Below are 11905 nucleotides of genomic sequence, written 5' to 3'. Positions count from 1 at the left end.
ACCATGAAAAAAAATACTAGCCAAGTGATTCCGCGAATTGAAGACATCGAAGGTGGTGGGGCATGGAATGTTAGAGACACCGGAAGTGAGATGCGTCCATATGTATGTCTCCCTCTTTCAGAAAACAAGGATAATGATTGTGAGAGAGATGTAGGCAAGAAACATAATGAAAGCAGGAGACAATGAGAAAGAAAGCGGTAGCCATAACATCCTGAGGAGTGAGGAATATTTTATTTATTAAAATCTTGAAGAAAAAAAAAACGTGTTCAATTAAAAAAATGTCCCACTTATGTGTTCGGGACAAATTTTCGTCGCAGAAAAAAAAAATTCAAAAATTTCAAAGCTTTGATTTTGATTTTATTTTTCGGCGATAACAAATCGCCGCTAAAGGTCCATAAAGAAAAGTGGTTGCGAAAAAAAAAAAACTTTTTGAGAAACTTATGTCGTCTCTCATCATCGCTAAAAGAGTGTTTTGTTGTAATGGATGCACCACCTCAAAGGTATGTAAGGTATGTGGCTTGATATCGCTCTCTAGATAACCAGAACATACAACTTTTATGGTTGATCGTAGGTAAAAAACTATATTCTAAGAAGTTGCATTTATAGTTTAATACTTATTTACATTGAAGGTGTACACAACTTCTCCCACGGATTATTATGGTTCTGGTAACCTTAGCAAGGACTCGAAAAGTAATTAAAATTTAATCCATTTGTGACTAAAGAGCAATAAAACACAGGTTAGATAACATGAAGCCGATGAATCACACCAGTCACACGACCAACATAAACAAAGTATATCACAATATCTGACAAGCAAAAAAGTTGATACCTAGGTATGAACCTTATAACTCAGTCATATCTCACCTTCATTAAGAAACGAATACAAACACATTGAAATTCTAAAACTACATTCACAAAATTAACATCAAAAGGGAAATCTAAAGCTCGTCCATCTATTCTTCCACGAGGATAATAAATAAGGATTTTTCATCAACATTGCACGATTTGGACATTACCAAATCAACAACCACTTCTAAAGAACATGACTAATATTTACAAAAAGAAAACGTCAAGGGGCTATTGCTTAAGGTTACAGGATCTTGTCATTATCAAAGACATCAAATGAAAACCCCAGGGGAAGCGATAACAGCAAATCCGTAAATGAGCCTTTCCTTGACATACCGAAATCTTGTTTATATCCAGAAACATTCCCAAATTCCTCTTCCCATCCTTGTTTCATCCAATAATTATTAGAAGGTATATTACAAACAAGATTAGAATGATTATTTCCATCTTGCCAACCATATACAAGATCATCCATCGTATCTTTCTGCCAACCATTTACTTGATCCTCCATGGTATCTTTCTGGGCAGTGTTTGCATTGTTTGCATCCTGAAGAAGACATTCTGAAGTTGACAAAGAAATCGTGCCCTCGTGGTTAGAATAATAAATTCTATCTTGCCAACCATTTATGTTGTTCTTCCATACTTCTTCCTGGGCAAAGTTGGCATCCCCAAGAAGCTGACATTGTGAAGTTGGTTGCAAAACGAGGCCATTGATATCTACCATAGATGGTACTTCAAAACTTTCTAGTCTGTTAGAAACAATGTCATGTGATATATTTGGAGCCTCGATGAAAGATTCTTGAAACGGCTTGTCCAAAACTGTGTCAAACTGTTGGCTAAGAAAATTAAGCCGTGTATCACAATGAATCAACTTTTCATAATGCTTATTCAGAACACCTTGTGCGCATTGTAGATAATGTTTCTTGCTGAAACAATGGAATAAGAGAGATATTTTAGTAACTTATTAATCAAAAATCAAGTCAATAGTTGGTGTTCGGTTTGATAAAATCAAGGTAAGAATGAGTATAATGAAAAAGAAAAGTAAAAAAAGTTTGTTTTCTGTGTTAAATTATAGACCATTTTTTATCCATTTAGTCAATTTTCACTTTAGCCAAAGGAGGTTTATTTCATTATGTCGAAAGGAAAGAAAACTCTAAGCTAACCATTTTTATTTATATAACTTCTAATGACAAGTACCAATCCTTTTCTTTTCTTTTCTTTTTTTTCAATGTCATGATTTTTGTTAACTTGTAATTATATTTTTCTAATCAAACAATATATATATATATATATATATATATATATATATATATATATATATATATATATATATCTTTTATTATAATTTTATTTAGGTTTTAATGATGTTTAATTCTTTCATTTTTTTATTTTAATAAATAAAAACTTTAGCTAAAATAATCAAATAATGTCGAATACCTAGATCTGCTTGCTTCTCCACCAGTAAAGTCAGATGTTGCCTGCCAAATGGTGTGTTTTCTAGGCAGTGGATTGGTCTCTCTGAAGAAAAGCGGCTGCTTACCAAGCTGACAACAAAAAGTACCATGTGAATATATGGGAAATAGCCCTAATATATAGTTCACTCATAATTAATGTGTCTTTAGAAACAAGAAAAAAACAATGAGAAATCAAATATCCTCATTTTTGTTCCAAACCATCTTCCCAAAATTAATGGATTTCACAAATTTTTATTTTACATTAGTAGAAAGACGAATAGAAAAAAAAGATAGAAGGATCGATATTTAATTTGTCAAAAACAATAATGGAAGGAGGTCAATACCAAAACAGTCAAAGTGCCAGGACCATTCTCTGGAAAGTTTGCCTTCAGACTGAGAATATCTTCCCATTGGATTTCTATTTTATTCTTTAGACCACCATCAAGAACTTCCCATACAAGCTTATGCTTCGCAAAATAACACTTGGCCACTAAGTCACCTTCATGTTGTGACACATACTGCAACATGAACAAATTTTAAATATATTTGAAAAGGTTTTACACACTAAGGTAATAAAGTTTCTTTTTTACTTAATATGCAACACCACGTTATCTATGTTTCCTTGTACATATATAACAGAAAAAGAACAAGTTAATAAAGAAAGTCTCACTTTCATGTTCTCAAGTATTTTTGAATGATCAAAGAACAAAAACATGACTTTAATACGCAAGACTAAGATAATGTTGGAATACATTACCTCCCAATTTCCAATTTTTAAACGTAAAGCTGGAAAATTAGAAGCCTTTAATTTATCAATGGAATCTGATGTCCCCACTTTGGTCTTAACATCCTTCTTGTTTCCCACTTGGAGATTTTCACTGGGCAAAAAACCATCATTCTTGTTAACTTCGTTAAGTTCCTTTTCAATTAGCTCCAAAAATGATGGACTCTTGTGTAGCTTCAAACCCATTGGTTTGAACTCAGAAAGCAACTGCAAATCCAAAGATGGAATGTATATATTTGTTCTTAAACCATTCAAGATACACAATTAGAATCAAATTGAATCATCGTATTCTCATTTCTGTAATTAAAAATTTGTTTTATGAATTTATTAATGGGTTAAGAAAATAATATACTAGAATTGCAAATTGAAGCAATATCAGTTTTACTACCAGTTAAATATATAGAATCCGATTCCAGTCAAAACTTCGAAATATTAACTTATAACTTAGTTGAATCTTGTTTTATGAATTTATTAATAGTTCAAGAAAACAATATATTAGAATTGCAAATTGAAGCAATATCAGTTTTGTTATCCGTTACATATATAAAATCCGATTCCAGTCTAGGTTATGGAATTCAAAACTTCCAAATATTAACTTATAACTTATTATAAGTACCTGGATTAAGAAAGTGTTTCAGACCTATTAATTCAAAATTTTAACTCTTATATTACAAATACATAAACAACGATGCATTTACAAATGAATAACTATATATTATTTTATTATCTACAAGAAAAAAACAGTGAAGATATAAATTGTAGAATCTAGAAACATAAACTAAGACCTCATTTGTTGTATCGTCAGAGGAGGACTTCATCCGTTTAGGTAACGGTTCCTCGATCTTTTTCAACTCCATTGGACGCTTTTCTCCGGCTAAATCTGTGGTTTCCTGCTCTCGCCATTGCCACGCATTAGTCCTCTTCTTCTCTGGCCACATTAGCTGCACCGTGATTAAGATTAAACTTCAAAGTTCTCAAAAAATATGACAAAGCAGAAAACCAGGAAGAAATGAAAAAACCCTAAAAAAAAATATGACAAAGCATAAAACCAAACCCTAAATTCGATGAATAGACATGCAAGTGTGCCGAGCTTTGTGTAAGGAATGCTCCGAAAACGAGGAGCACAAGAGGCGGTGTTGTTGTAACCAAATAGTTCGGAGAAATCAGATAGGATACAGATAGGGAGAATCTTTTGAATTTGTGAAACCTTGTTGACGTAAAGGAGATGCTAATATAATATGTATTTCTTGGATTCCAGGATATACTAACATTGTTTGATACGAGTTTTTAACAAATTGTATATCTAATGTAAAGAAAATATATAGTGAATAATACCGACTCAAATGGTCCCTTTGGTATAGTGAAACTAGCAATTTTGGTCAAACTATTTTTTCCTTTTTTTTTCCGTTGATATAGTATATATGTGGTTTAATTTAAATGTTTACAAGTTCGGTCGATGTCACTAATATGTATACACATCTCTTTTCGCCCCTGTAAGCCCACACCTTGTTGATTTTTTTTTGGAACCACAAATCTACTCACTCCTACATCAACCTATGTTCCTACATCAAAATATGTCCCCTCATGGGACTCGATGGCTATTTGGTTCGATATGTATACACATCTCTTTTCGCCCATGTAGCCACACACCTTGTTGGATTTAACTTAGTGGTTGTTTGGTAGTCTCCTAATGGTTCAATTAGAATGCATGCTTTGAATTAAACAAATTTAGAACATTTGGTACCCTCTTAACTTTGTCTCTTATTCGGACATTATTAGAGCTTATCTAGAAAAAAAAATCCATTTTGCCCTAAAACAAAACATGCACTTGCATTCTCTTTAGTTCTCCAGCCACGAAAACACACAAACCATCTCCTTTTCTTCTCCTAATTATCGACCACAGTTCATACCTTCAACCCGTCGGCATCGCCCTCCATCCCACCGATGCACACCGCCCTCCTTCCCGACGATGCCATCCTCATCCACCATCTAAAATCAACTCATCCACTGCAACTCTTCCACCTCTGATCCCCTTGAGCTCCTCTGGTGCTTGCCTTCATCGCCTTTAAGATAGACTTCACCGGTACCGAATATATTACAAAAAGTCTAGATTAGCCAATCAATTTCCCCTTTAAGATATACGTACACATGCCTAGCTTATATGATGTTTATTTTTTAAGATGTAAAATGTCTATCGTCTGCAGACCACGTCTGCAAACTTTGACAAAAGAAGTGAATTAAATGTATGTAGTCTCCAGACTATTGTTTTTTAAATTTGGCAAGCTACTAATTAAAATATACTGATTTTTCCTTTATGTGTGTGTATGTTTATATATATATATATATATATATATATATATATATATATATATATATATATATATATAGTGAGAGAGAGAGAGAGAGGGTGTGGACCAAAAAATCGGTAAAGACCATGATGACAAATCTCTTCCATTTGTTTAGTTAAATCTACGGTTGAGATCATTCAATTTTTTTCATTTATTCTTTCAGGATTCAGGTGGCATTATTGAAAATACCATCAACTTTGTTGCTTTCCCTTAGAAGGTTAAAGTTTTTTAGGGTATTTTAGTGTTTTTCTATTTGAAGGTTTGAGATTGTGAACTATGCTCCCAACAACGTTTGACTGTAAACTATGCTCCCAACAATGTCAGTTCTTCCCATTTTTTCACTACATTCTCTCTAATCCCTTCTTCTTGTAGTAAATTTCATGTTCCAATCATTCAATTTTTTTCCTACTCTAAACTATTGTATGAAACAAATGTCGCAGTGAATCATTAAGTTTACTAGTAAGAATCGCTCGGTTTAATCCTAGATTCACTTCTTTTGTAATCTCGTATTATTTTGTGAGCCCAAGTATGAAACAAACATTGCTTGGTCCTCCGGCAATAGCACCACTGGAAGATTGTCGAGAAGGATAGTTGGCCCTCGATTGGTCAGCGGACAACTTTACTCTTTCTTGACTTCTTCCTCATCGATTTGGTAGCCACTGGACAGGGCTCAACCCTCCGTCTCTTTTCTAGTTTGGGGCCGACGAACACATAACCTCACATGGTAACTTTGTGTTTTTTTTGGCTGTTGGTATTACAAGAATCTTAATATGTTGATAACTACATAAATTTTTTAAACAAAGAAGATGTAGCCTCCTTAGATTTATATTATTTATTTCCTTGTCACATAGTCACTTTCAGGTATAATAATGATAATCACCAGTGGCGGCCCTGGGGTGGTGCCGGCAGTGCGGTCGCACCAGGCCTCCGATTTTAGGAGGCCTCCACTTTTTAGGATAATTTATAGTTATAGTATTGGTATTTTTGTAAAATCTATTTTTATGCTTTATCAATAAATAAAATTAGTCCGGTAACTTTTGGTTCCAATTTTAGATGCGTTTTAACATTTGGCCTCCGATGCATTTGAATTACCGAAACAAAGTCTCACTTTAAAATCATTGTCAACTACAAGGTGGGAAAGTAGGATTGAAAGTGTGAAAGCAATAATTACTCAAGCTCCTGAAATAGTAAAAGCTTTGCATAAACTTGTTGAAGAAGAGACATACATAAAGATCATAAGTGAAGCTACTTGTCTACCAGAGTATGAACTTGGCAGATTTGACTTTATAATAGGTATGGTTATATGGTATCATATATTGGTTAAAGTAAATAACCTGAGCTAACAACTTCAGTCTGAGAGTATGCGTATTGATGAGGCAATGAGTAGTGTGGGAGCACTTGTTGAGTTTTTTAAAGACTATCGAGAGAATGGGTTTGGGAAGGCTTTGGATTGTGTGAGGGCTATAGCTTCTGATTTGGAAATTTATCCGATGTTTGTTGAGAAAAATAATAAAAGAAAAGTTGTTAAAAAAAGACATTTTGATGAGAATGACATTGGGTCATCAGAGCCGGTACATGAACTTTCACCTCAAGAGTCATTTAGGATTCAATATTTTGTGTACATAGTTGATCAAGCTATTGGTTCATTCGAGCGAAGGTTTGAACGATACAAACAATATGAAGACATTTTTGGTTTCTTATTCACAATAGAAAAGTTGAAGTCAATAGTTAAAGTCATGTTGCAAAAATCTGGAAAATAGGCTGCAAAATGGTCATATCTCAGACATTAATGCTGATGATTTATTCAACAAACTGAAGTTGTTACAAAAACATTTATCGGTTGAACACAATACAGCTAACGGAATACTAAATTACCTAAAAATGATGAACATTTATCCAGTTTCTTGTCTAGCATATAGAATATTGTTGACTGTTCCTATTACAGTTGCATCAGCGGAAAAAAGTTTTTCAAAATTAACGCTTTTAAAATCTTATTTGCGCTCGACCATGTGTTAAGAGAGATTAAACGTTTTGGCATTGATTTCGATTGAGAACAAGTTTCTTGAGAATATTGATTATGAAAGTCTCATAGATGAATTTTCTTCTAAAAATGCCAGAAGGTCAATGTTTAGAAAATACTAATGCATTGTTTTTTTTTTTTTTTTTAAAGTTGTTTATAACAGTTTTACAGTTTTATTTGATTACTAATGAGTGATGAAGACATTATTTTGTGGTAGTGAATTTATGAGATGTTTTTTAGCAACTTTATGTTTTGAATTAGTGGTAGCAAATGTAGTTAATAATATTTACAAGAAATTTTTGTGGGGCCTAATTTTAGTTTTTGCACAAGGCCTCCGAAATGTCAGGGCTGGGCCTGAACCCATCGCATCCAAACATCCTATTAGAATCGAGTAGTTCATCGAAACTGAGATGCACCTCTCCTATCCATGCATGTGTCGGGGTTGAATGTGTGAAAGTCGGATTCATAATCACAACCGAGAGAACCTAATCGCAACCAAGTTCCTCTTCGGAACGACCCATAAGCGAATGTGAACAACATCACAATGAACCACATCGTAATGACCATTAAACGAATGCGTCAGGCTGCGATCATGTGCAACCAGTCGTAGCCATCAACAAACAAACTTGGCGGTTCGCCCTCCATACATACATCACTGTTGGACTACAAGATTCGCAATCACCACCAATCAAGTTCCAAGAATCGCAAGTGAACATACTCCGGAGTTTTTCACAATCGCAACTACTCGTAAGGGACTCGCACTTAGTCGTACTAGAAACATTCTCCTCCAATGTGTTTCGAGGGTTCGGAACCAGTCACACCTAATTGGAACTGTCATAGAAATGGAAATCGCACTCCTATGCTTGCACACTATCACACCGATCTCCATTGACTCTGACGCCTCCCGCTTGTCCGCAACTGGCCACAAGTGATTGCAACGTTTTGTGTTCTTTCGCACTCAATCGCAGTCATTCACATCCAGCCAATAGTGGCAACCCATTGTTATGCAAATTGAAGCTTCTGTTGGAGAAATGGCTTCTAACAGCTTCCGGTCCTTCTCATCCAGTCGCTTTGGCCAATTGCAACATATTGTAATTGGATTGGAGCTTGAAGTTGGATAATCGTCATCCACAATCGTATCAGGTTTCGATGGTGGTGGAGGTAGTGGTGATGACCCAAGGTGGTAGTAGTGGTGGTGGTGGTGGCGATGTTGGTGGGTGAGGGAGAAGGTAGTGGGTGGTGGTCGCAGTAGTGATGGTAGTGGTAGCAATGGTTACAATCATAACCATTGTCACCAAGAAATTTCTTCTCAAAATATTTTTTTATTATTAGCAGAAGATTTGTTCACACTTTCATCATTCTTGTTTTGAGAAACATTGTTGTAACCTGACGAACTTTTGATTTTGAAATATTTATGAATAATCCTTGTCATCAACACCTTCATCTGAATCTTATTCTGCAAAAACTTTTACTTTCGACACCAAAGATATAGGACCACCGTAAGCAGCTCTCTCTTTTTTCTTTTTCTTCACTTATTTCCTTAACATCATTTTCATAAGCTTTGAGCATGTTGAAAAGAATGGATAGAGAATAAGAATCAAAATTCTCATGAGATTTCAAGAGACCAGTGATACTTTTCCATTCTTTTTCTCAGTCCTTGAATAAAAATAATGTTCAACTTGTAATGCCATGTTTTTTATTTTACTATTTAGAAAGGTTTGACAGATATAAAAATGATTATACGATAAGAAGGAAAAATGAAATAAATAAATAAATAAATCAGTGTTAAAAAAAATACTAATTTATGAGAATTAGTAATTTAAAAGAACTAAAATAAAAGGTAAATGATAAAATGAAATAATTTAATAGATTTTGATATTTATTTAATAATAGTAATTGAAATAAAACAAGATTTATTAAATATAAAGAGAAAATAGAAGTCCATGGTTCAGCTTTTAATTTCCGGAAACTCTTTTTGTTAAGTCAAAGCAAGCTGGGGTATTCTTGTTTTCAAACCGAACTATAGGGCTGAATCTACCAAAGTCAAAAAGTGTGGTGGCGTCTTCTCCTTACATCGATGCAGCAGCATGAGTAATTCTTTCACCATTTTTAGACATTCAAAACTTGATCCTTTGGAAGCCATACGATCCTAACCCTAAAATACATTTCTCTGAACCATTTAAACGTAACTACTCCAACTTTGAAGCTCAAAACCAAGAGAAAAATAGAAGACTGCGGGTAGAGTTTTCAGGAAGAAGGAGGCCATTAGAATACGTTTCAAGACAACCTCATAACCAGGTATGTCTCCCATTCCCTCCCTAGTATCATTTCAACCATCCTCCGCCATTGTGGAGGTCGGAGCTACCTCTGATAACCCTCAAATTGCCAGAAAATCGCATATAGCAGGATTTATGTTGAATGGTTTGTTCCAGTGTGTTTGTTGAGTTTCAACTTTCACGCCCTCAATCCTTGTCAAAAACTTTTTGTAATCATTTTATAAGCTCAAAGACTCATTTGGTTATGCAAACTCACGAAAAAACACCTTAAATGCATTAAAACCTTCATATACCGATAATTAGCAGGATTTAGAATTCAGGACTATTTTTGAACTGTGGTTAAGTTTTAGAACCATAACTCTTTTGATTGATCTTCCTTAGGATGTCTCTGATGTGTTTAATCCTTTTAGCAAGCTTAGATCGAGTCAGAATGAGCTCTAGATCACCGGAAATGACTATGCACCACAGTGAGCATTATGAGTTGATTTGTAGGGTTTGCAAAACCATACGAAAGTGTCCCCATAATCTTAAATCATGCCTTGATGTTATTAACTGAATTAGTAACGTTATAATGAAACTATACATCCATATTAGCTTAATATAAACATGGGTTTAGATTAAAAAGCCTAAAATTAACTTAGAGTTTGAGTATAAGGTCATGTGTGTGTAAACATAAGATTATGTTTCGATCACACTAAGAAGTTTGTGTGTGTGTGGGAGAGAGAGAGAGAGTTAATGGATATATATATATATATATATATATATATATATATATATATATATATATATATATATATATATATATATAGACTTAGGTTCAAATGTTTTCACTATCTATTGTGTGCATGTATGATTGATTCTGGACCAATCATTTTAGATATTTTAAGAAACTAATTAATGTATATTAAATGTTGAAGATATAATTAATATCCATTATATTTTCAACATGTAATATGCATTAATTACTTTCTTAAAATAACTAAAATGATTGGTCCAGAATCAATCATACATGTACACAATAGATAGTGAAAACAAAATAACCTAACCCTATATATATATATATATATATATATATATATATATATATATATATAGGGAGATGATCAAATGAAAACACTTAAAAGGTTGAGAATGCAAGAACAATTATGGACCAATCATTTTATGAGGGCAGAAATGAAATTTTACCATCTAATTAAATTATGATTTCTTAAATTTTAGTGATTATGATGACAATTACCCAAAATATTTCATGTTTTAGATACTATTCTTTTAATGAACTAATAATTAATAAAATCATGATTTAATGTTTATCTATGAAAACAGTTTTTTTTCTTTCATTTTTCATTTTTATGTTTCATTTTTAGCAATCAAATATCAAGAGAATAAATAATTTATCGTTTTACCTCATTTATTATTGTTTTTTTAAAAATATTTTCATTAATAATGATTTATACATTTCATTTTAAAATAAATAAAAATGTAAATTATAAATGAATTAACTCAGTTGTATTTATGAATACACTTGTAAATCGTAAATGAATAAAACCCGAAAAAAAGATTATAAAATCAACTAAAATGGTAATCATATATAAATAAATAAAACACATTTCTATTCATATAAGAATATAATTATAATAGTAAATGAATAAGTTACAATATATATATATATATATATATATATATATATATATATATATATATATATATATATATATATATATATATATTGACACGAAAACTAATACTACAATTACAATCATAAATGAGTAAAACACATTTGCGTTCCTTCCGAGAGAGGTATTGGTGTCGGTGTTTCATTTGGTAAATCTCTCACCTCCCAGCATATGCATGTTTATTTATTCTATCTGCAAAAAATTTTAAGAAATAATTATGTACAATTATGTAGTCATTCACATATGAATACACTGATATTCACAAATGAATAAACTTGTAACGCCCAAAATTTTCAAACAATTTTTCACGTTTTAAAAACATATTTTCATTCATAAACATTATAAAATCTCATTGTTTCACATATCAATCCATATATCACAACCCAAGATCATAACGTATAAAAACTCCCCATGTGTGTACTTGAAACACATAACACCAAACACTGTAAACATAAATGCTTAGTGAGTTCCCTAAAATACCACATACAACACATATTAGCCACT

At 32.7% G+C, this 11905-nt stretch overlaps 2 protein-coding genes across 2 annotated transcripts; one reads left to right on the top strand and one right to left on the bottom strand.

Moving 5' to 3' along the window:
* Positions 1–891: 891 nt before the first annotated feature.
* On the bottom strand, positions 892–4344 carry LOC145051432 (uncharacterized). The gene is made up of 6 exons (XM_078999416.1): positions 4139–4344; positions 3870–4025; positions 3058–3291; positions 2645–2818; positions 2284–2390; positions 892–1772 (listed from the first exon to the last, which is right to left on the bottom strand). Exons 2-6 carry the CDS (start codon positions 4020–4022, stop codon positions 1091–1093), a joined length of 1350 nt encoding a protein of 449 aa, XP_078855542.1. The 5' UTR covers positions 4023–4025; positions 4139–4344; the 3' UTR covers positions 892–1090.
* A 2449-nt stretch (positions 4345–6793) lies between these two features.
* On the top strand, positions 6794–7647 carry LOC145050153 (uncharacterized). Its single transcript, XM_078998445.1, has 3 exons — positions 6794–7089; positions 7193–7395; positions 7616–7647. Exons 1-3 carry the CDS (start codon positions 6794–6796, stop codon positions 7645–7647), a joined length of 531 nt encoding a protein of 176 aa, XP_078854571.1.
* Positions 7648–11905: the final 4258 nt, after the last annotated feature.

This window comes from Lactuca serriola, chromosome 5 (assembly GCF_051521515.1).
Source record: "Lactuca serriola cultivar US96UC23 chromosome 5, Lser_US96UC23_V15, whole genome shotgun sequence".
Lineage (NCBI taxonomy): Eukaryota > Viridiplantae > Streptophyta > Magnoliopsida > Asterales > Asteraceae > Lactuca > Lactuca serriola.
Note: the sequence above shows the minus strand (reverse complement) of the source record. Positions and strands in the feature narration are given on the sequence as shown.

What these genes read in the sequence shown, in the direction of transcription:
- LOC145050153 (XM_078998445.1), top strand. Translation starts at nt 6,794, where the DNA reads ATGCGTATTGATGAGGCAATGAGTAGTGTGGGAGCACTTGTTGAGTTT. An exon ending in ATTGGTTCATTCGAGCGAAG is followed by an intron (nt 7,090 to 7,192) that starts GTTTGAACGATA and finishes TCTGGAAAATAG; the next exon opens with GCTGCAAAATGGTCATATCT. An exon ending in AGTTGCATCAGCGGAAAAAA is followed by an intron (nt 7,396 to 7,615) that starts GTTTTTCAAAAT and finishes TGTTTATAACAG; the next exon opens with TTTTACAGTTTTATTTGATT.
- LOC145051432 (XM_078999416.1), bottom strand. Translation starts at nt 4,022, where the DNA reads ATGTGGCCAGAGAAGAAGAGGACTAATGCGTGGCAATGGCGAGAGCAG. An exon ending in CTGACGATACAACAAATGAG is followed by an intron (nt 3,292 to 3,869) that starts GTCTTAGTTTAT and finishes TTGGATTTGCAG; the next exon opens with TTGCTTTCTGAGTTCAAACC. An exon ending in TAAAAATTGGAAATTGGGAG is followed by an intron (nt 2,819 to 3,057) that starts GTAATGTATTCC and finishes TTCATGTTGCAG; the next exon opens with TATGTGTCACAACATGAAGG.